At 45.4% G+C, this 25609-nt stretch overlaps 1 protein-coding gene across 3 annotated transcripts in view; it reads right to left on the minus strand.

Moving 5' to 3' along the window:
- The window catches only part of FYCO1 (FYVE and coiled-coil domain autophagy adaptor 1), a 1135599-nt gene that overhangs the window by 790501 nt on the left and 319489 nt on the right, over positions 1-25609 (minus strand). For all 3 annotated transcript variants that reach the window (XM_069613367.1, XM_069613366.1, XM_069613365.1), the window contains exons 6-7: positions 3754-3860; positions 934-1077 (exon numbers count right to left, since the gene is read on the minus strand). In XM_069613367.1, coding sequence (XP_069469468.1) covers positions 934-1077; positions 3754-3860 — 251 coding nt within the window. The remainder of the gene's footprint in view (positions 1-933; positions 1078-3753; positions 3861-25609) is intronic.

Below are 25609 nucleotides of genomic sequence, written 5' to 3' on the forward strand. Positions count from 1 at the left end.
CCAAGCCTTTGACCGTACCGGGACTTGTAGCCAATCATGCCAGAGGACAGGACTCCTGAAACATCTCCGACGCCCAAAGAGAAGGAGAGCCGAGCGGGGAACCGGGCGTACCATACTTTGACCAGCTGCCCCAATCCAAGTGATGATAAGGTTTGCTTACAAGGTTGTACCACAAACTCCCCGTGCCCGCCATGATCTATCACACAGTGACTCTGAGGAATGGTTAAGGACAATGCTGCACAGACGAGGTCCTTTGACGATGGGTTTTCAGACATAGTACATCAAAGCTTGACCATGCCAAGTGGATGGGGGCGGGGGAGGCAGTAATTTGCACCAGTGCATTTCTGTTTTTTTTATGTGCCAAATTCACCTGTTTTCATGCTTTTGTGCCAGCGAAAATCTTCCAGAGTGTCGACCACAAATTCCAATCAACGTCAAGCCTCCCTTCCATGCGCACTGATACCAAGGTCGAATCACCCGGTGGCTTTTTGTCCAGCCTAATGCTGTCACTACATCTGCAGGGCTTTGGAGCAGCTCTGCCATAAGAAGATGGGGGCGACTCGTTCGCGTTTCGCTGCAGGCCTGGCTGCTCACGCTGGAAGCTGGAGTCCTTCTCCCAGGGCAATGTTGCGGATGCCCCTGTCGCTGGCCCACTACTGCTGATCTGGCAGGCAGCACATTGCTGGTTGGTCTCGTCCTTTTAGTCTTGTTTACACGGATTACTTGTGATACAGCAACAACGTCGTCCAAATAATAAAACAACTTTTCAAGTTGAAAACATGTCACAGCATACCTGTATAACTAGGATTACATTTAAAAAATAGCACAGCACACTTTTATGTCTGATAACATGCTCTTGATCCAACGAATAGTAAAGAGCATTGGGAAAAATGAACATTTCTTTGAAAAGTGCGAATTATAAATTAATGTTACCTCGAAAAATTTGGCCACGTGGCGTCCAAGTCATATCCTCTTGATGCAAGATCAAACTGGACCTCTGTCAGCTCGTAAAGGCAACTGACGATTTCCGAGCTTACTTTAGGCTTTAGAAAGGGGCTTCTGGCATAGTACCAATCACTAAAGAAGCAAAAACACCACAGCATGTGAAATAATAGTGCATGGGCTTTCACCAAAAGTAAATTTTAGGTGCTACTAAAACGGTATCATTAACATCGACACAGACATTATGGATCATAACATCGACACTTTCTCCCTGAATTATTGTCTATCCGAAAGTCTGATAACATAGCATTGTCCTTCAAGATAGTGTTTCTTGATTCCTTTACTGCCGTTTACACAAAATACCCTCACGTGTTTCAAGCAGGTGTGGGAGAAATGTGCAGAATCCTCTCTGTGAAATAATAGCAGACATTTCTGGGAAATTCCGCAATGTTTCCAAATGCTGCCCTATTCATAATTCCTTTGTAAATAATATGTAATTTTTCAGTAATTTTGTGGCAATTTGGCAGCCAAAATTATCACAAACTTGAATTCACACATATGATGCAAATTATTCAAGTTTTGCCACACAAAATCCTTTTTCTTTTTGCAGGACGGTACAGTTTGCCAATTTCCCTTCACCTGTATACATTTCATCCACCCCTAGCCATACATTGATCTCTAGCAAGGATGTGAAGCTTAACTTTAGTTTTAAAAACCTCTTTCTGAACTGAGATGTCAGTCAGTAATCTGTGGTTATTGCACAGGGACCAGTATAGCCAGACCCCAACATCTAAAATGTCATTGCTGTGCAGACAAAGCTCATCTGCCCATGTGTGTGTTGTGGTAGTTGTCACAGCTATCTGAAATGTCATCCAACATGTGCTGTTTATCCCAAAAATAAGACTCTTTCACTCAAATCTACTGCTTTGCACTTTCCTCTGAATTCATTCTTTGTACTTCTTAAAAAATTGAGTTTAGGTTAACTGCATCTTTGGGCAAATTGTGCTCATCTTGTCTTTTGAAATCTTATGCTATCAACAGTATTCCGGCTGTTGCACGCATAATTAACAGCAGAAAACCAAGGTATCCTTTAGACACATTCAGTCATGTTATAATTGATTATTTATAACACGCTTAATTAAGAGGCCGAACCCGGGATTCGAACCTATGTTGCACTGCGTCCTCCTGCTTCCTGCTTGTCACTACCTTGTTGATGTGTATTTAGTTCTTTTCAAAATCCTTTTACTGATTTTGAACCCTTTGTCCCTGCAGTGTGTGTGATAATATGCCTTTTTGCAACCCCTTAGTTAATGCTATAGATTCTACGCAAGCTAAGCTTTTTTTGTCAAGGATAAAAAAGCGATATGTACTAATGGAGATAACAACAACTAAGTACTGACTCAGCTAAAAGTTGGCAAAGATATCTTGAGAGGCATCAAGAACTGGTGTGAGGTCTTGATGAATTATGCTGGAGGGGCAAAAAGTAATCTCTTGATGAAGGGAGGAACCTTGACTGCAGAAATATGCTAACCATAATAGATGCCCTGGAGTTATAGTTGCTGAAGAGAGAGGCCCTCACTCCCTCTGGAAAATCTGAGATCCTATTTTCAATTCGCCAGTGCAGTGTCTGTTACACTAGACTGCATTCCCTCCAACATTTGGGAATATTTGGGAGCAGCGAGATTTTGAAAGAGGAAGAGAACAGTGTGTTTTTTCACCCACCAGCTTGCAATGGAATAAAGTACATTTTAGAAGGGAGAAAGTTGAAAATGTTGCAAATGGCAAGGGTCATCAGTTTTAATTCTATGGTGCATTTGTGTAGTATTCTCATAAATGGTTAATGTGGTTATTGTGGGGCCGGCGGCGGTCACTGGCCGGCCTCACTTGTGCTGGGGGGTCCAGGCATGTTGGTGTGCCGGGCCCACCCGGACATATAGGTGTTGCGGGACAGGACCCTGTGAGGCTGTGGCGACACAGCCTGGGTGCCAGCAGCATCCTGGCTGGTGGGTGCCTGGGCTGGATCCAGGGCACCTGGCTGGTCTGGGGGGCACAGACCAGTAGGGACCTGCGGGGCCATGATGACACAGGCGGGCCTGCAGGCCCAGAATGTGAGATGGAGAGAACAGATTGTTCCATGGCTGGAGTCTGCTGCCGTTCTGATGCACGTGCCTGCCGTCAGGTGCGCTGCTGGGGGGTGTGGGGGCTGAGGGTGCTATAGCCCTAGGTCTTTTGGTAGCAGCCCCGGATAGAAGTTCAGGGGTTACAACCAAAAAGGCTAGCTAGACCCCGGTCCGGACAGTCCCACAATTAGCGTAGCCCCCGATCTTTTCCAGACCCAGCAACACCCCTGCCTGTAGTTGCTCCTTTTATTAGCTTGGGCCATAACACCATCTTAAAATGGCATTATACATTGGGAGGGACCCACATGTTAAAAGGGCAATACACATGGGAGGGTCACATATCACAGTCCTCTTTCTGTGACCAGTTCTTGAATTGTGAAGCATCTTGGATTTGCTTTTCGATTGCTTAACAAGTTTCTGACATTATATTTGCATACAAACAAAACATAGTGCATAACGCTGACACAAGGTTCTTGACCATTGGGTGCACTGCCATGTTGAAGCCCCCTCCCGTCGGTGGACCCCAGATGCCCCAAATGGGAAACAATCTGATAGTCTTGTGATGGAGGCCCTGGTTGGTCACCGAGGATTGCTTTGCTCACAAACGAGGCACATACACCGAAAGATGTCGCTTTGCAGTGAGCGGAAGAGCACTTTCCATGACCCGGAGGCAAACCACAGCAGAACCTACCTGGTCACTTTGACGTTCATGAAGCACTGCTGAAGAGTATCGGCCAGCCTCTGGTGCACTAAGGAATACCGCAGGAAGGCCCGGCCTTTACCCAAGGAGGTTTTCAACTGCAAAAATAAAAGCAGACATACTCAATAAACAAGTAACTTAACTCAATGGAAACAGCAAATGGTCAAAATGAATCGTACAAAGCTAAATATTAGACAAGTTATACATTATATTTTCAACCACACTGACATGTTAATTACAGAAATGAACACGTAGACATCATGGTATATGCATTTATTAAAGTATTGGGTAGGTTTAATGTGCTCATGCGGGCAGTGGGAGAAGTCTACCAAAAAAAGTAGTGGAACTGCGCCCTAGAGGGGTCAGAATAGGCAGGAAGGGAGCAACACGCAAACTATTTTGCAAGGGTTGCAGCCATGCTTTTTGGCAGCCAATTACGTTGAAACAGATTTAAATTTAGCTGTAACAACACTATCTGATCCAGAATGGTGAAAATGGTTGCAAAAAGTAGTGTAACTGTTAATAGTAAATAATAAAAGTAGTGGAACGGCGCTCCCGGCCGTTCCCAATCACTTCAACCACTGCATGCGGGATATCCGCTTCAAAGCACTTAGACATGGCGGGATAAAAATGAGATGCAGCCAGTAGCCACAGTGTGATCGTAAGCGGGCAGGAGGCGCGTCAACATTAATCACAGCAGTGTACTAGATGTATTCAAAGGGAGAGGTGAATCGGTGGGCTTGGTGTTTCTTTTTTATTTCCAATTTTTGTTTCGCAAGAAAATGGTTAAAAAAAAACACCATCGAAAAACAGAGGTATTTACAGGCCATTGTTAATGAAGCATGTGTTCCATGTTGGTGCCTTTAAGATTATTCTTTTTTTTATGAAGAAAACTGCAAATATACATGCCTTTAACATACAGATTAGAAAAGTAGTAGCTCATGTTAAAAAATAATTTCATGTCCAATATTTAATGTGAAGCAAGAATTCAGTTTCTTCTGGTTATTGTTTCATTGGTTTGTTTCATAATATGCTTCTTTTATTTTTCTTGTATTTTGTTGTTATCTTGTAAAGCGCTCTGGATTAAAGCGCTATATAAACCTGATACTCATAAACATAAACATAGTTTAAAAAAACCTAGGCCCCTCAACCCAGAACGTTTAGAAACGTCCATACTTTCTAGACGTTACTGCAAATGAGAGTCAAAACCACATGTACTTAGAAAGGCAATGGCTGCATTTTACAACCCACCTGCCCGTGTGTGTTCTGGCATTGCTTAGTGCCACCCAGCCACCCTACCCACCAAATTCCTCACAACAGAATGGCAATGAGAACTTGTTAGCACAACACAGATTTAGGATGCAGGGTTAGCCATGGTGAACTATACAGTTTATATTCTCGGACTAAGTACTCCAGGTGTTTTACTCCTCCCTCTCCCTGGGCACTTTCCCAGATACCTGGAAACTCACTATGAAAAAACCCTGTTAAAAAAAACAACATTGGGCCTCTCTGATTAAAATAATTTTCGCCTATTTCCTTAACTCCTGTTCCTAGCTAAACAAATAGAAAGTATAGCAGTTAGCCAGATCCAAGAGTTTGTTGAAAACTCAGATATCATGGATGGTGCCAAAATGGGCTTTAGAACCCAGAGAAGTACCAAACTAGCTTCCATCTCTATCTTAGACCATCTGAGAGAGTCAACGGACAAGGACAGAAAGAATGCCCTAATTCTTTTAGACCTCTCTGCGGCATTGACCGCCATTGACCATCAAATATTAGCAGACTGTCCACCTTCAGATGGATCAGGTCCTTTTTCTCTCCAAACATTCACAACACGCCAGTATAGGCCCCTTTCTATCCCAAGCCCACCCATTGAACTGTGGTGTGCCTTGGAACTCTGCCCTCTCCCCAATCCTTTTTAATATTAACCTATGCTCATTAAGGGACCTTTTACAGCAAACTAAGGTCTCTTTCTTTAACTATGCAGTGCAGACGATGTGCAAATTGTGGTGGGTTTTTCAGGAAATGACACAAATACATGTTATGTTATGTAATATGACATTTGTATAGCGCCCAATGCCATTGGTATGGCCTCAAAACTCTGTGGGGTGGGGTGAACGCCATTGGAGGACCGAAGTCCGAGGTATGAGAATTGAAGGACGATTTATAGAATGCACGTGTACATTTCAGCCACCATGAATGTAGGTACCTGATAGCGGCCCATGGAGATCTGGCTAGTGGTTGGGTGCTGTTATAAACTGTCAGGAGAGTAGGTGAGTCAAGGAGATGGATTATGTGCCCCTCTGGACTGAATTGTTGTCATGGGACTCAGCTGCATTCCAATGGCAGAGGTGATGTCCATTATGAAGTCAAGTAGTGAATTGCTGTGGGTGTATTACATGTCAAAAAATAAAACAGTGTTTGGTATCCATCAAAGATTGGATGGATTCCAACTTCTTTAAAATTAATTCCAGCAAAAGAGAACTATCTCTGGTAAACATAAAACCTAATACGTGGTCAACTTCTACTGGCCAACCTCTTTTGTTACAAGTTCAGAACCAAAACCTGTTGTTAAAATTCAGTGTATTTACCCTGATCAGAAGCTTACCATAACTAATCATGGGCCTGATCACAAGGCGGTAAAACCTTAAAAGCGGCTGTAACAGAATTAGCATCATCAATACCGCTCCGCTGGCCGCCGGATCATGAGCCGGTGCAAATACTGCAGACTGCAAAAGCAGCCAGCGCTTTTACAGCCGGCCACATGAGCCCCAAACATAGTCACAAACAAGTCCATGTCCGAAGCAATTAGCACCGAAAACCAGTGCTAATACAGCCGAAAACATGGCGCAGTTACCTCCATGGTGATCCCAATCCAGCCCATGGCCACAAAAGGCACACCGCTACCACAAACACTGTTTCCATGCTGCGAGACTAGCCACTGTGAGCAGTTGCTCATGCTGCACCTGGAAGGAGAGAGGCAGGACAACCAGGCCAGGGAGCACAGGGAGTGATGAGAAGGAGAGCCCCAGCAAGGCATGCACCAGCCCCCAGGGTTAGGCCCTCACCATGGACACTCACCAACAGTCTGTTGGTCATCCTGTACCGCCTAAACAGGGAGACCATAACAGAGCTGATCACCACAATACAGGATGACATAGGGAGCAGGATCAACATCCCAACATCTATGCCCCCACTGCTAAAGGTAGTGTCTGTCCTACAATTTCCTGGAAATGGCACCTTCCAGAACTATTTGGCCATGATGCATGGCATGACACAGCCCACATTCTGTGCAGTGTTTGGCCAGGTGCTTGAAGACCTCATGCGGTAAGTGCAAGGCCACATATCACTGCCTACCACATCAGCCCATGTCAATGCCATGAAGGCACAGTTCTATGCCATTGCCAAATGTGATTGCTGCCCTGGACTGTACCCATGTTGCACTCCCACAAGCCCACAAAGTAGTGTACCGAAACCGCAAGCACTCCATGAATGTGCAGGTGACTTGCAACCCCAACCTGTACATCACCCACTGCTGTGCCCGCTGCCCTGGTTCCACCCACAATGTCACAGTCCTATGGAACTCTACACTGCTAGGATACATGGAGAGGCACAGAGGACCATGGACCTGGAAAGTGGTTGAGTAGAAAAGTCAGCACACATGCGCAGCAAAGCACATGCCCAAATGGGGGGGTAGATGCAAATGACTACACAAAGGATGGCATGACAAGCAAATCTGAAATTTATACTCCACCACCTCCTGTACCATCATCACAGTACAGGACAGGGATCATGCATACCATAGCAACCATATACACCAGCATGACTGCAGGTACCACAATACAACATGCACTTACCAAATCAATGCTGGAAAAGGGCCACATTGCCTCACCCACAACCCTGCCAGTACCATCGCCAAGCACCCATGTGCGGCCAGCCCACATGGCCCCCCATTGGCACCAGATGCCCAGAGAGGTCCCATGACGAACCCAGCACACCACATGCACAGTGGAAATGCACTGCAACATGAAAGCCACCATGCCTGCTGCACCGGTCACCGACAGACACCTTACGTAACTTATGCTGCAAGGGAACAGGGTGCATGTGAAGCACAAACAATGCATGTCCCGAGCGACACTGCATGCACCGACATAGAATAGACACATGCCGTGGAATGAAGGTCCATGTGCATGCACAACTAGTCCATTGACCTGATATTTTTTATTTAGTCTACACACACTCAGAGTACAAGAAATGTGCCAGTCTTATGTAATTGCGTTACTCAAGTTTTAATTCATGCCCTATAGTGATGACACGTGTTTCGGCTACTGAAAGCCTTCTTCAAATCAGGGCTAATAGTACTATCATAATTAGTTACATATCCGATATTAGAATGAATAAATAAAAACAATGGTAGAGAAAATTGAAAAAGCATAATGCAACAAAAACAAAAAATACAAATAAAAACACAGATTTGGGTTTGGAGAAGGGTTGGATTGAAGGGTGGTTTTAGAGATTTGAGAAAGACAGCACAAGAGACAAAAAACACAGATTGTAAGGGTCAGGTTACCACAGTGCAAATAATAATAGAATGTCAATCCATATTATTCTCATATGAAAATGCATGTTATTGGTGTTCCACATTACCTTGGCTGAGTTGTTAAGGTAGCAATCGTTGTTAGGTATACTATTGCTTGGTGTTGCCAGAATGTTCGAGTAGTTTTCGCATTATATTTTTATGCATCCTTTATAAATTACAGCATTTCGTCGTAATTATATTCCATTATTGGTAAATGCGCGTTATGCCATCCCCTCATTACCTTTTATCTCTTTCAGACCTCCTATGGTTCAAGTGTTCTAGTTCGTTACTTGTATATTGGGGCTGCTCGCGTTCAAACTAACGCAGTCGCCTCAGCATCAGCTTACACCTGCAAGTTGATTACTGCATCTCGCCCATTCCTCTCCACCCAGAACTGCATCACTCTTGCTAGGACGCTCGTTATGTCCAAACTTGATTATTGCAACGCATTATATCAAGGCACTAACCAACGGAACCTCAACAAACTCCAAACCGTCCAAAATAATGCGATCAGAGCAGCCCTAGCCATCCCTAGGTCGGCGCACATCTCTGACACTAGGAAGAGTTTACATTGGCTCTCCGTCGCACAAAGAATTTCGCTCAAATCCCTGACTCTCACTCACAAATGTGTCAACAACCAGGCCCCTACCTACTTAACATCCCGCTTTTCCTACTACATCCCCTCTCGGACGCTAAGATCTGCCCAAGCTCAATCGCTCACTATCCCGAAGTACAACTTGCAATCTGCCGGTGGCGTCAGTTTCCCAATCCTCGCCTCCAAACACTGGAACTCTGTGCCACTCGCCATCAGAATGCTCCCATCCGCCACTCTCTTCAAAAACAAAGCCAAGCTATGGCTATCCTCTACTTCTCACTCACCACCAGTATAAGCCACGTTGCCCCACTACTATCGCAATACGTGTACCTGGACTGTGAATTCACTGTTCTTTTGCCTGCACCTTAGTCTGCCACTTTTACACCGCTGTGCCTTAATGTATGTAATTGCCTTAATGCATGTAACTGTGATTATGACTGCTGAATGCTCCGTAAATGTACTTCATGCTCCAAGATATGCGCCTGGTTGCCCTCGGGCTTAGCGCGCTATACAAATAAAACAAATACAAATACAAATATTATCTATTGCAGAAGTGCCCTTCCTTTGTTTGTTCAAGTGGTGTGTATGGGACCACCCCGCTTGAAAATCTTTATCTTTTCTCTTTATGGTCATGTACGACTGGTTTCATGCGCGTAGCTTTACATGTAACTATAACTAAGTTATCCCTTGCGCCGATTGTATTGTGCTTCTATTTTGGATTCCTGGAGTCGCTCTACGTATTCTAAACTTGTTTCATTATATCGACGGTCTCTTACCTGCAAAGCGCGCCGTCCGGCGTCCCTCGCATTGGCTCAATGTTACTGCTCGCGTTCTAGCGAGGATAATACTAAATAGCATTCGTGTGTTGCTCGGGCAACGGTGGATGCCTTTGTCCTACCTTTGTGTTTACTGTTGTGGACGGCATAATCCAGCCGCCATCTTTTGGGAAAGCTCTTCCCTTGTATTCAATTCAAAGCCATAGATCCTAGTTATATTCGCCAATATTGGGTATTAATATGTCTCAGACCAATGTATGATTTAATTAATGGTTGTGAAGATGTTGATTCACATATTAATATTTGTATAGAATTTAAACCGTGTGTGCATCGAGCATACCTTTGGCCTCCTGAAGGCACATTTCCGCTGCCTCCACCGTACCGGTGGAACCCTGATGTACGCTCCAGAGAAAGTGGCTAAAACTATGCTTGTGTGTGCCATGCTGCACAATATCTGCCTGAGGAGAAATGCTCCACTACCCCCTGACGTGACAGGCCACCCCCAGAGGATGAGGATTAGGTGCTTGTTGCTCAGGCAAATGTATGTATTGCCAGAGATGACGTGAGGGATGGGAGATTGGCATCCCAGGGACTGATAGACAATTTCTTTTGACACTAGGGCATGCACAACTGTGTGACACCACCTCAATCAATAAACACGACAATGACACAATTAGGAATGTCCTCACATTGATGAAGTTCAACGTTATTTGTGTAATGAAGTGCCCCAACTATACCCCCTCCCCTCCCACCACCAACGACCCATCACACTATCCCCACTCCCCCCTCCGACCACCGACTCCTCATCACACTCAACTCATGGCAATCAGTGCCCCCTAGTCCTTCACAAGATTGGCCTTTCCGCCACAATCCCCCCAACCCACTGCTGGTCCCTGGTGATTTGGGGGGGCAGAAGGCACAGTGACTGTCTCTGCAGTGTGCCCTGCTGTGACCCCTCTGTGGGTGTGGTGGAGGTGGATGAGACGGAGCCTGTCCCCAGGTTATGCTGCTGTTGCACCTCTGTGCTCTGCTGGTTGACTTCTGGTAGTGCAGAGATGCTTTCCATCATTTCCCTGAACCTTTGTGCATACAGTGTCAGGGTGGACATCTTGGCTGTCATTTCAGCCCTGTTCCAAGCCATGGCACACACAACTCTGTGTGTGGCCCCATGGATACTGTTCCAAATGGCCTGCAGGTGTGCGGAGTGAGTGTGCCCAATCACCTCCATCTCCCTCTGTTGGTGCTCCATGTCCTTGAGCCTCTGCAACAGCATGTTGTGCATTGGACTGCGCTGTGGGGGTTAGGGGATATGCACTGGCCCAGGGTTGAATGCAGGGGAGCCACATGATGGAGTGTCGACATCCGGCTATGGTGTACATGTGCGCCGGTGGCGTGGAGGGCTCTCTTTCGATTGTGGACCTTCGGCAGGTGGTGACACCGGGCTGCTGTCCCTCTATGGCTCCTCAGTCACCCTGCAAGCAGGTGTGGCCTCAGTGTCCATGTGTTCAGCTGCGGGTGTGGGTGTAGTATGTTCAGCATTGCTCCTGGTGGCCTGTGCATTGGTCCTGCTCTGCTGCGGTGTTACGCGCCAGGACATCTGTCTAGGTCTGGCCTGCGTCAGCCTTTGTTTTTGTAGAGTGGTGGTGATGGCAGTGGCAGACCTTGTGGGCCTGGATGCACTGTTCCCTGAAGGGCCTGCATCATCCTCCTCTCCTCTGAAGCCTCTGGCGATTCGCAAGTGCCTGTAGGGTACATTCAAAATGTCATCAGGTATGGTTCCTCCATGTGTGTTGGCATGCATGACACAATTGCTATGGTACACAGTGCGACTCCACACATATGGGCACATGGGCAAGGTTGGGCATGAGAGGATGCATCTGGGCCCAGCGTCATGGGGTTGCTTGTAGCGATGGGTGTGTGACCCTTGGCCTGTGTTTGGGTAGGGCACGGTGTCCATGCTGGGGCAGCTTATGTCTGACATGAATGCTTGTGGTCCTTCATGGCTCCATATCACCTCCCTCGGTGTCACTCACATGGTGGGGAGTGGGGTGGCTTCTTCCATGCACTGTCATGGCTCTATTGGGCACTTCTGTGCAGCCAGCAGGGCTGTACTGTGGTGCACAGTGATTGGCAGGCTGTGCACATGTTGGTGTGTGGGGCATGTACTTCCATGTGCCCTGTCTGTCATGCCGTCATGGTGCATGTCTACTGGGCCTGCAACATGTTGGTGTGGCTGATGCAGTGTTGTGGTTGTTCACGCACCAAAATCATGCTGGCACAGGATCCGCCAGTAGGGGTGTGGTGTCCATGGCATTTGACTGCCCTTGCTGCTGCTGTAATGCTCACGGGTGCCCTTGGCGCGCTGCCCCATGGCTGATGTGAAGGGTGGCTGATGTGCCACCCCGTCACTCTGCCCTGTTTGCAGGCCCAGCTTCTCGGTCTGCTGACTTGTGTCCTTGCCCACTGGAGCATCGTATGCTGGGCTTTCATTTGTGCATGCATTTGTTGGGGGGGATTCACTCAGCTCCTGACTCCTGGCTGCTGTCACCAGCATCTGCACTGCTGACTCCCTCTATCCCCTCAAGGTCCAGAACCATGCTACATTTCTCCTCCCAGGTGGTGAGGACCAGATGCTCTACAGGGCCTCCTCCTATCGTCAGGGACTACCATCAGCGTTGGGACAGCAGTCCCTGCACCCTCTCCCTCAGGTCGTTCCACCGCTTGTGGCAGTCCTCTCCATCATGGGGTACACTTGAGACTGATGTCACCTTCTGGGAGATGGAGTGCCAGAGCGCAGTCCTGCGCTGCCCACTGGTCTTCTGTTGATGGCTTCCACAGAGTTCCTCACAGTGAGCAATTACCTCATCTGTGTGGACTATCAGATCCCCCTCGCCAAATTTAGGTTTTTGCAGGCAATGTTCAGCCCCCTTGCCTCTTGTCCTCTCCTGCGCCATTTTTGCTGCTTTCCAGGACCGGATGGCTGCAGGAAGTGGTGTTATTTCATGGATTGTGTTTTTCAAAATGGCTGCATCAATGTTTCCCGTTCTGCCGGTGATGCATTTTCCGCTGGTGCTTTTTCGGCGGTAGCCCTTATTCCGGCCGCGCTATATAATAAATAAAATAAGTTACGGGCGCGCTATATAAATAAATAAAATACAAATACTGGGCGCTAATAGCATTTCCACCGGAGTTGGGGCGTGTGCACGCCAGGTTGTGATGCAGCATTGATTCCACCGCACGACCCAGCAGTAACGTTATTAGCGGCCAGCGATAATTGCGCCCGTTTTACTGCCAGACTTGCGATGAAGCCCCATTTCTTTTCAGTGTCTTGCTTCATGCTAGTAAGAAAAAATAGACACTCCCTTCAGTTTCTCTCTTTTTCCAACCAGGTAACAGTCATGAATTCCATCATTTCCTCATGGCTGGGTTATGAAAATGACTGCTATCTTGGGCTCCTAACACAGGTAATTACATGGCTACAAAGAGTACAAAACTCAGTCAAAAGAATATTAACGAAGACCAGAAAATATGATTATCAGCCCAGCGTTCCGATTGCTACACTGGCTGTCGATTCCGAAACGGGTCATATTTAAAAGTATGTGCGTTGTCCATAAAAGCCTCCACCATCCCACAACCACCACACTGGCATTCATATGTGTCTTATATAAAGCACGTCGCCATAGATCCACACAGGATAATAAACATATTATCCCGAAGTATAGGAAAGAGAGACAGGGGGGCCTGCACCTTCTCAGTCTAGGCATCCAGAATTTGGAACTCCCTCCCAGTATCACTTCGAGATATAGCCAATCTCCTCCTATTTAGGAAACTGGTCAAAAACGATTTAATTTAACCCCTAGTGGAGTGCTACTGAAATGGATGAGTATATGCTGACAAGCTACTTCAATTGCGCCATGACAACTTTGGGTAATATGATGCGATCGATAAAACCCTCATAACACAACAATACAGAGGGTGCAAACATCCCAACACAGAGGAAATTAATGTATTCGTACTTTTTTCCCGGCTTGCTATGATATTATATGCTATTTTATTTGTATCGTGCTCGTACACAAGGGTTTCAGAGCTACAACAAGCTTGCCTAGGAGGATAGCTCAGGAGCAACGTGCTCGCCTTGGAAGCAAGACAACGCGGAGCACCACAGGTTCGATCGCTGGGCCTGCACTTAGAAACCTCTGGGTATTATTCGCGTTATAAATAACCTATCATATCATATCAATATGTGAGAAGATTAAAAAGCAGGAAATAAAAAAGGGAGGCAGGGATTTGTAGTATGAAACATGTCCCAGCAGTCTGTACAGAAAGCTTGCAGTGTAGTGCAGGCAAAAGACTTGAACTTTATTTCAATGGGCAAAGGCCCTAGTGCATCACCCCATAGTTACTCTATCCAACTGCAACCCTTTCTCACTCCAGAAAGTCCACAGCCAACAACGAAGCTCCTGGCCTTTTAACCACCCCGCTAACCCTTCCAACATGTCCACGCCTCATCCCTCCCTCCCGCTTACATTTACCCATGCAAACTCACATGGCTTTCGCACTCACCAAGGCACATAACTTAACCCACTATCTGGCCTGAACGTCTACACCTATTTGCTCACCTGAAAAAACAGCTCAAGTCCTACACCTCAATGCCAAATCTCAGACCCTGCATATCGAATACCATCACCTCTCTCATCTCTCCCATATTCACTCACCCACTGTCTCTACGACCTCAAACCACACCCACCTTAACCAACCGTCTCTCTCATACTTCTCACACACATTCACACTCACCCAACCTCGCCTGTAAATACATACAATACACACACTATTTTACCCCCGAAGACACTTGACAAAACAGGCAATCACACACACCCTAATCTTGCCACTTAGCTACACACTCAGAGTACGTGAGGCTGCTCATGAGACAAACTCACAATGACAAGCAGCTGTAGCAGAAGACCTCAGCTACCTGGTGTGACAAGGCCTCTGCCTGGCTCGACAACCCCCCAAGTGGGTAAGTTGGGCGGTTCAGTGCCTCCTTGTGGTTCATAGGCCATGGGGAAGTAGGGAAAGGTTTGCTTGGTCACCCTCCTTTGGTACCTGGAGCATGACAGGGGATGGTCAAAGAACGAACTCAACTGCACTCCCTACCCAAATGACAGAGGCTGAAGCTCCCTCCCTGCAGACCTAAAGTCCTAATATTAAAAAAAAACTTGCTTTTACACGAGTTACTGTAATTAATCCACATCCTGTTACTGTTCAATCACTGGTATCGTAGAAGTCAGTTTCAAGCGAGACTCCCCAGGAGCTCCGGAGAACCATACACTGGAAGCAATGCTGCAGGTTTGCAGGTCTCTGGCTGCGTGCTTTGCCACGTGCATGCTTCAGATGTGTATACTGGGCACAAGGTAGACAACCCTATGGTTCTCCAACCATGGACTACAATGAAAATGCACAGTTCTCCAGCAGAGCGTTCTCTCACCAGAGACACAATGTTTGAATTGTTCATAGGAGTCAACAATCTCTGCGCATGCAGAGAATTTAGAAGGTTTACCAATTGTTTCTCCAATGTACAGGTCAGATGCTGAGGGCAATGAAGATCACAAACCTGCACAGCTATCCCCAGAAGAAGGCCGCTTTTGCGGAAAAGGATCTGCCAAGGCCATTGGGGCGCTTTACCATAGAACCCTGTATCAGCCCTAAGCTAGAGGAGCAAAGGGTCCTGGTGGGTTGGTACAATGGTGCCAATGGTTAAAGATACTCTGGTATTATGTCGAAAAGGCAATGGTGAACCATGGTGCCTATTTTTAAAGCCAATACGTTCCTGGATGGGCAGCCAGTGAAGGTTTCTCCTGTGATCTGATATGTGGGTTTTTCTGTGAGTGTTGGTTACAATTCATACTGCGTCATTGTGTAACAAAGGAAGGGGAGGATGTAACAACAGAGTTGGTAACTACAGAGAGATGGTGTGAACATCTGGGGAGGAGATGGTACCAGCTGAGGAGGAAGATGTAACAGCAGATGAGGAGGTGGTGGCAACATAGAAGTTGAGGACAGTTGAGGAGATAATAGGAGAAGTAACAGGACCAGAGAAAGAAGTGGAAGAGGACAAAGCCCCATATCTAAAAATAACATAAAGGAATGGGAAGGCTAGGGTGGCCCATGGCAGGCTGAGGAGATGGGAGGATGAACAAGCCTCTGGCAAGGAGGACAGAGAAGGAATAGTTAGAGTGGTGTTGGCACCCTCCACCCCCACACTCGAGTCTTGAGAAAGGAGGGACCCGAGTCCTGACAAGAGGCAAGCTGCTAGGGAATGTGCGTGGTAACCCCTGGACCATCCTCCAACCAGGGTCACTATGTCCATACCATCATCTGGTCAAGGAGACTTCTCAACTGAGTCACGGGAAACCGCAGGAAAGCCATAAAAACTACTGAGAGTCTTTTGATGAATCGGGAACCCCCATAAAACCAGCATACATTGCAAACACATTACTTTAAAATGATATGTAGTGTCAAAATCTGGAAAACCTTTTGTGCCCCCAAGCCAAAACTCTTACCACCAAAAGTGTGCGATTCTACAACAAAGCTGTTTAATGTGAGAGTCAAAGAACGTACCAATACATAAATCAGTAATCTATGATTTATGGTTACTTAAAGAAAAACAATGCCTTCAACCACAGGCACACCAAAAAATAAAAAATATATAACACATTTTCTGCATTGTCCATTACATCCTACAGCTCTCACTGCTACAGTACTCATCTTGCCCCATTTATGTTTGGTGTCAAATCGCCACTCACAAGCCAAAGCTAAACAATGGAGTAGGTAGAGGACTTCCTGCTTGAGCAAGTAAAGGTCTCCTGTTGAGTGCGCATTTGTCTTAAAGATATTGCATTCTGGGCCAGGTATGAAGGGAGGGCTTTCATTCAGTTTGCGTGAGATGTGTTTAGAGGTTTGTCAAGTATGATTGGATGTCCAGCAACAAAACTACTGAGCTCTGTTTGGTGTTGCTAAACACAATCTGACCCAATGTGCTAACATTCGTCCATCTTTTTTGATGTTATGATTAGCTTTGAGTCTAAAACGGTCTTTAAGATACGTTTTAGTCGGATAGAGAGCACCATAAATTTAAAGAATTGTGGGGGAAACATGTTCTCAGGAGCATAAACAATGCAGACACTAGCTTCTATATGCAAGCCTTTCAGATACACAACTGAGTGGAATGGGTGGTAAATAATGCTTTCACATGGCATAAGAAGTGCACTCCAGATGCTGGCCTTGCCCAAGGAGAAGAGGACAGAGAACCAACCCACACTGCCTCACACTGGTAAATCAAGGACATTCTGCTTAGTCCCCTGCTGCTTTTGAGATTTTGATGGCTGGAAGTAGTGGACAGGCACACAACATCTTCCTTGGATTTCCAGAAATAAGACATGACACCCTCCCCCCGAAACTCTGAAACCAACCCTGTCCAAGATGCACACTGGGATTTCCAATTGAGTAGTACTGAGCATCAAAGAGGTCAACCATGAGGTGGTCAAATGTGTTCTCGATACATTTAAAGGATGGCATTTGATGTCTGGTGTCTGTGGGTAACAAATGGGTGTGTTGAGCGTGCCCAGATCTACTTTATTTACTTCTAGACACAGAGAGTCAAGGCGGGTCTAATGGCAAATGGCCAAGCTTCTTCACCTTCCTTTGCATGTAGTCATTTGCATTGGTGCTGCCTTTGTACACCACTCATTATAAGCACCATTCTCTTGTGGAACTAACTGTCCCTCAATGATCAAAGGCTCTTGGGACATTTAGCAGCCGCAAGACAAGTTGACTCACATGAACCAAGAATCTGGGATCCTTAACCATCTGGGTACAATTAGGATGCATGCATACATCAAAATGTCCATCAGACAGCAAAGAATTGCAGACGTCACACAGAGAACTTTCAAACATAAATAGTATTCAGTAAACAAACGGACCCTGTTTTAGAAACAAATATATGTACATAAATGTTATGGGTGAAAGGTCACCTAAGTCCTCCTTGAAATGGGCATGCTGCAGGTGTCTTCTTTGCACAGAGAAAGAGCTCACTTAATATTTAATTATCCCACGGTTGATAACAATAAGTACCACTGAGTTGAAGTGCCCAAAGTCAGTTTAGCAGGAGTGCTACATTGGTAGTTATCTCAGTGTATTTCGGTAAGTATTGGCTTTCAGTGTAAAATACCATTTAGCATAGCTTTATCTGTTGTCCGTCCTAGCAGTTGGTGCCATGTTGAGGTAACATTCAATATGAAAATTAAATGAATCTAAAATCCTATACATATAGGCTGACTGTGAAGATGGGTCCTGTGAATATACAAACAGGCATACAGCTCAGCCTAAACCTCCCCCACACATCAAGTATGGCAAGTAGAGAAATCCAGGGCAGCCTAGGCCTCAGGAACATCCAAGCATGTCCCCACCACCTGAGGGCACAAGGCATAGTCCCCACAATAGCAGAGCCAGAAAAAGCCCCCCTTCTGCAAACCCAAGATCAGCCCAGCAGGAGCTGCACTAACAGTCCATCTCATGTGGCCAGCCAGGAGGACCTAAACAATGGGAAGAAAGGCTGAGGAGCCAATGTGGGTCACCACTTTCCATCCAAATGTACTGAAAATTCAGAGATGCATGGCTGCTGGTGAACATTTGTCTTCCAGATCTGGGGTCGATTCTTTTTGCTTTAACAGATGCAAAAAACCTGAAAGATCATTTAGTAAATACAAAACACATGACATGAAAAGCCTGCATGTGAAATACCCTGTGGATCGACGACCAATACGTGTTCATTATCCCTTTGGAAATTGCTCAGTATGAACATTTACTGAGAAGTGTGACTTTGAATGCTCAGAAATAAGATGGAAAAGATATAATCATTTCTCCAACTGCCATACGAAATCGGCTGCTTACTGCTTAGTGTGTCCCTGTGGTCTGGAATATGTGGGAAGGTCCTAAGGAATGGTTAACACTACAATAAATGAACATCAATCTCAAATAGGGAGTAAGAATGTTTGAGGCCCTTTAGTCCATCACTTCCTGAAACAGAGCCACGCCACAGATGACAGCAAGTGGTGGGTCCTGTATGCGCCACCACCCAATGAGTGTAGAAGATCAACAGAAAGTAAATCTAGTTTATAAGGAACAATCTTGGATTCATTGTTCTAATTCACATAAACAAGGGCTTAATGAACAGCTAGAATGGATAAAGATTATCTGTATTATGACTGGGGCAAAGATGATCTTGAGTAACAGCTAAGAAAGGTGAATTATCTTGGAGACATGATTACTATTATTGGAATAGAGATGCAGATATACATCAGACCCCTGCCCTTAATCTGATTAAGGATGTGAACCTTTGATGTCAATGACATTTCTCACAATGCATGGAGTCAACAAACATCATACTTTGCGAATTAGCTAAGGTAGCATAGGGAATCTTCATAGGGCTGCAAATGAATGGGACTAAATGTAACTTGCTGTCTGTTGTTGATATCTCAGACACTCTGGTTATGTGAGGCCACAAACATATGTTCTGTGGGCAAATTGTGTTAAATATATCAGTGAAGGATCACTCAAAATTGAAATGCTGCTTATGTACCAGAAAGGATGAACACAAAGTCCATCATTGATACCCATGAAAATTAGGCAAAGCAGTTTTACGCAAAAACATAGATACAGATCTCATCATGTCCTGGAAGAGCACTACAAATAAGGTGAAATAGGTAAAACATTTTGTTATAGCAAGGAAATAGGACGAGTGTTATACCTGTGACATTTATGTTCATAACTGTTAGGTAAAGGCACACATTTTTTACTTTTTAGAAACAAACTGAAGAAATGCTGATGAAAGCACAGCTCTCTGTGGAAGTGGAAGGGAACAGATGAATATGTAAGTGCCAGCTTTTGCCCCCAGTACTTACAAGTATTGAGCAGGTGAAAAAAGATACAACCTAAGGCGGCCTTTCTCCATTCCAGAAATGTAAAAATGAAACATGCGCACATGCGCTAAAGCAGAATCCATAAACGTACATTTAAATACCCAATGCATATGTCAACTGTCATAAATAAGTAGTTTGTTTAAAATGACATCAGTTTAGAAGCTACAATGTGATAACAGAGCACACAGAATGCTGACACCCGTGTAGGAGCCATGTTCCGGGATACAACAGGTAGGGAGTCACTACCCTGGAACAGGGAAAGATTTAAAATGCAAGCCCAAGATACAGACTACACTTTCAGGGAAACCAACAATATTGCAGAAAATGCATTTAATCGCAGTAAAATACAGCAGTGAAATGCTAGCATGAAAGGCCACGTGAGACAGCCATTGCCTTCTTTAAAACATTGCAAATGAAAAGGAAGGCAGGCATTGGGAAATCATACTAGGCCTCAGGTCTCAAATGGGCCATCAAACCATACATTTCCGAAGCCTGGAAGAGCCGCACAAAGCTCAGCAGATTGGAATGGGAAGGAGGTGGTAGAAAGTGAGACTTGAAGATAATATAAGCACGGCAGAACACAGGGAAGTTATCTGGAGGCTGGGGAAGTGGTTGACAATTACATTTAATTGGCTTCAGCTTAAGACAGTCAGCTTTTGGTGTCCAGGTGCACACACCAGCAAGTAAGATACACATCCTGCCGACATAATGATAAATATAGAAATAGCCGGACGAGATGCACATTCAGCGGTAGTTAAAATGTGAATAAAATATAGGCACTCTAAGCTGAAACATGGCTGACGAACACGTAATTCAGCAGGCAGTTAATCAAAGTGTCAACACACATGCCATACTAGACAGGCTGTAGGAAATGACTCACAGAAAATAGCCTTAGACATTGGTAGACATGACTGGAATAATGAAGAGCTGTTCTTTAAATCACAATTATGGCAGTACACAGATCTCGCTATCCTCATTATAAAAACCCATATCTCATCAAACCTGGTCAATTCAAGGTTGAGCACATCCTATGCCAGCCACTGAGGGCCCACATTACCCTAGTCTAGTGCCAGCCTATTAGCTGTAAGTAAATAGATATAAGTGTATTTGTTATCTCAAAGTGGGTTGACCAGTAGATAGGGACCCTCCAATCTTGACTGTTGCACCTATAGAAAATGTATGTACCCTAGGGGTACAAACCACTGAATGTAGAGATAGGTTGTGTAACTTGTTTGTTATCATGACTTCATCAATGACAAGGTTGCTCTTTAAAAATAATATTCAGTAATGGAACACTGGAAGAAAACCTGAGTGAGGGCATGCCTGTGGATCTTGTGTTTACCACCAGTCGTTTATGTATTCTGAATAAAGAGCCAGGATTACCTAGCATGTAGCATATTACATCCTCTATCGCCTCTTTTATTGGCAGTTACTAGGTAGTGGGCTGAGTTTCTTTTTGTGCCCCAGATTACAGAAGAACTGAGGACTTGTTTGGAAAAACTGAGATTCGACTTTACGATTGAAGAATACATAATTAACTCTCTAGGTATGATTGCATAAATGCTGTCCCATTGTAAATCACTTGAAAAATCTAAAATATAGAAACTATGACAAGAAGGATTTGGACTGGATTTTCGGCAGTATTTTAGGAGATTCTGCGTTATTCTGCTCTATATTGTACGCAAATGAGATCAAAAAGCTATAGCCGAAAACTACAACTATTTATAAATGATACAAAATCATTGTGAAATGTCCTATTTAAGTTCAGATTTGGTGAGTCACCTGTTTTGCACTTAAACACAAGCAGCTCTTTTATTATTTGCTTGTTGTTAGGAGGACATAGTGACGTCAACACCTTTTATTTTATGAACTACATGTTTTAGAGGTTGACATGGCTCTCACAAGGGTAATATGTAGGGGTATTGTAAGGAAGGCATGGAATCAAACAGTGAAGACAGACATACGTGATCACAGTTCAAGGGCGTTTATTGAACTTCAATGGGTTGGTTGAATACCTACCTAAGCCTAAGGCTAAGGATGGAGCAAGCTACGACCATCAAATAATAATAACGCAGTCCTATTTGAGTTGCTGTCAAAATAAAAGGCCTATACTAATAAACCTATTGCCAATCCTTACTTCTAAATACAAATGGTGTGGGACAATAGTGCATTAAAAAAAAGTGTTCAAGAAATAATATGTCAGGGTAGTTGAGCAGTTGTCTTCCCTTACCCACGTTTTCAGCACGGTTAAGGCGGCACGTTCGAGCTTCTCACACACTCTGGCTTCTCTGCATCAAGGATACAGTTCAAAGCTGTAACGGTAACCAGCTCTGAAGGGTAGAGTTTCACCAGACACTGCGGGAAACTTCCCCCATTCTGTGTACACCTCAAGTGGGAACCTTAAATGTTTATCTTACTTGTACTCCTTGACCATTTCTGTTCACTAGTATTTCTAAACTCTGGGTGCCTGGTAGGCCTTCATCATCTAGACTATTATAAGCATATACAAAAAAACATAACCATGTCATCTTGTCATATAAACTTCCCACTTCATCATCAGATTGTTCAAAATGGTTTCTTCAAAAACATGTTTTATTCATAAGCTAAGGACAATAAACTCAGTGATCTATACACATTATCACAGACTATACTTCCATCATTCAAACATACTTTCTTTCATAATATTCTCATAAAAATGCAACTTTTTTTTTAAGACACAAAAAGAACCTTATTTTACACTTGTTGACCAAAACCTTGGTCCCACCTATATGTGTGCACTGTAGAGACAACCCTGTTTAATGACAAGGTTCAACCCAAAAATGTTAGTCCTCAGTTTGGTGTTTGACCCACCCTTTCTTTGCAGTGTCAAGGGTAGTACTTAAAAAGTCGGCACAGTGTGTTGTGGCCATCTTCAAAGTCTATGTTTCTCACTCCAGCCAATTGCGGCCTTCATTAGGACATAGCCACATTGTTTGATCCCAGTTAATGTGTTTCTCTGTCTTCCCAGGTAGAAGTCCGTGGACAGAGGGTTACTTCAATCACCTCTTATCGATGTATAGCGTATAAAATACACAGATGTCTGTATAATACAGGCAAAAATATGGAATTGTAGCAGCCTCTTTCGTGTCCTGCCGTATTTGGGAGAAACCAGAATTCTCAAATGTTTCTCAACAATCCACTCTCCTCTTTATGATACATCGTCAGAAACATACAACATCAATAAAAGAACAGTCAGCCCAACATGCACAGGATCCTCCCCCCTCCTCTGCCTACATATTTCCGGTATTCGCCAGTCGGCGGCAGGCTACCTCACATATGGTCTCCCAAATCTCCTAATGTCATAGCATTTTCTACTAGGAGAGCTGTGAGCTCAGCGCCCACTTTGTCCCTCTGTCCCCCATCAGCCCTACCAAAGTAACTCCCACCAAGACGCCCCAGGTTGCATATATATTCAGTAAAAAAACTTTGTTAAAGGGACGTTATGGTTAAGTTGCGCTACTAAAAACCTATGAAATTCAGTGAAAAAACTTTGTTAAAGGGACGTTATGGTTCAAAGTAAAACCGAGAAACCCCTGAAATTCGGCAGTTCTGGTAAGATAAGCAACCATAACTGGCGCCACCACCGTGCACTGCTAAGACTAACACCCACGACATCAAAGATTACATCACAAATGTCATTGATGACATCACTGATGACAGAACATGTCTATGTACTTTTCATGAAATATGTGTACAAGGGATTCTTATTATAATGTTGTGAAAAAAGTGTCAAGGATCATTGCAATAAATATCATACCCTAATTAGTGCTTTGAACGATGCATTGATATAAATAGCATTCTATTATGGGGTTATATCTAGTATACTAAGCTACTAATGCAGAAACATAGCATTGTGTGCAGCGTACAAGATGAAGGTATAATATTCGTAATGGTAATATGTTGAATAGGTACGTCCTTACGTATTGTCAATGCCACGATTTTCAGACCCCAGCCGATGGTTTCTTTAACTGCCAGGTGCAGCTCCATGTAAGCAACTTCATGACCCTCACCATTTTATGGGACAATCGCCTATGCCCTTACGCAGTACTAGCGGCTAGAAGCAACATACCAACCATTATGGTGGTCTAATGCCTCGTTGTTGGAGCAGCCTTCCGATTATCAGTGCAACCATTTGCTTCTTTTATCATAAACCAACAGCCTGTGTACCCTAATGCCTCGTTGTTGGAGCAGCCTTCCGATTATCAGTGCGACCATTTGCTTCTTTTATCATAAACCAACAGCCTGTGTACTGCAAAGGAACAGTGCGTGGCTCAAGATGAACTTTTGCTGATCGACAGCAAAGACAAATGCAAATTGTGATGCTGGAAATGCATCAGAGGGACAGGGCCTCTGAATCCTTGTCCTTTTCTGCCTTTTATCGTGTGTTCTGTTATGTTTTCTGCCCAGGAGTCCATTTGGGATTCCTGGCAGTGCAGCTCTCTCTTTTGGTTTGGTGAACAGACCCATGGGATACCCTTATGGCACCCCTGGGTAGGGGTACAACCCTGTGCCCCTAGTGTATGTTTTTGGGCACCTGTGGGTGGCCCACAGAGCAGGGTATGGGCTGGTGGCAGCTCCATGCTGAATTGGACAGGTGCTCTGGGTGTCCTCCATTTTGGGATACCCAGGCCCTGCCATTGGGATCAGTTGATTCCTGATAGAAAACAAGATGGCCCCTGTGGCCTCTTGCTTTCTATTGCCTGTTGTCTTGTTTTTCCCAAAGTCCTGGGAAGCCCTGACTCTGTCCCTTCCCCCTGACTGGCTGTTGGGTGGAAGTTCCATATATGGTGTTGTTGTGAAGGCCCAGCTAGACTGACTGGAGCCTCCCTTTGACTGTATGTTGTGGGTACCTCCTGTGGGTGGGACCTGGGTGAATGGAGTGTGTGACCAATATACACTTCTTGTTGTGGTTGTCTGGTTTCTGGCATGTGAGACAAAGACTGAGACAGCCCTGCCCGAAACTGGCCTGAATGCAGTGTGTAGTGTTGAATGGCTGGGTACTTGTCCCAATCCACATTCCTTGTTGTGAGTGTCTGAAAGGGAGGAGTGTGGCCTGAATGCACTGTGTGCCTGATTGGCTGACTGACTGCATGAATGCCCTTCTGTGTGATTGGCTGCTGTGTGTGTGCCAGCAGTGTGGATGAGAGAGAGAATAGTATATCTGGGGACCTCTCACCACTGGAAATTGTTCAGAAGCATTCAGAAGCTGAGTCTCCACTCAAGAGTAACTGGATTTGCTGATCCTCGACGTCCAGCTGGAAGAAGAAGACTTGCTGTGGCATTTGCTTCGACAGAAACTGAAGGTTGTCGAAATCGTCGAGGACTGACCCGAGAGAGGACCTGGCTAGGCGCCCTCTTCCCGTGCTCCGAGGGACCATCGAGCACCGCTGAATCTTCGCCGAAGCGCCCTGGAAGTCAGACCCTCGAAAGGCTGCCGACCCGAGACGGGACCGCCGAGGAGATCGAAGTGAAGCACCCGGACCTCGACGCTGTCGAAGTCCATTGCCGTCGACCAGGGTTCGCAGGTCTGTGTAACCGCTGGAGGCCCGTCGAAGTTGTGTTGCCCAGCCGTGGGAACCACTTGACGCCGTGCCGCCGACGACCGGAGCCGTCCGCTCCTTGCCTAAGAACATTTGACTCGAAGGACTCCCTCGTCCGCACCGTCGACCGCTTTTGTCCTGCCGGAGAAAGTCGAGGACGACCAACGCGCCGAGGAGAATCCGCCGGTGGGTTTCCCGCCACCTCACGACCCCAAAGACTCGAGCGACTCAACGCCCTTGCTGGGCCACCGTCATTCACAATCTTTGCGGTCCAGAACTAGTGTCGCCGAGGTGCCCCGCACGCCTCTTCCTCGCAGGACGCCGACGTCTCGACGCCGACG

The sequence above is a fragment of the Ambystoma mexicanum genome, chromosome 5p, assembly GCF_040938575.1.
Source record: "Ambystoma mexicanum isolate Mex_15411 chromosome 5p, UKY_AmexF1_1, whole genome shotgun sequence".
NCBI lineage: Eukaryota > Metazoa > Chordata > Amphibia > Caudata > Ambystomatidae > Ambystoma > Ambystoma mexicanum.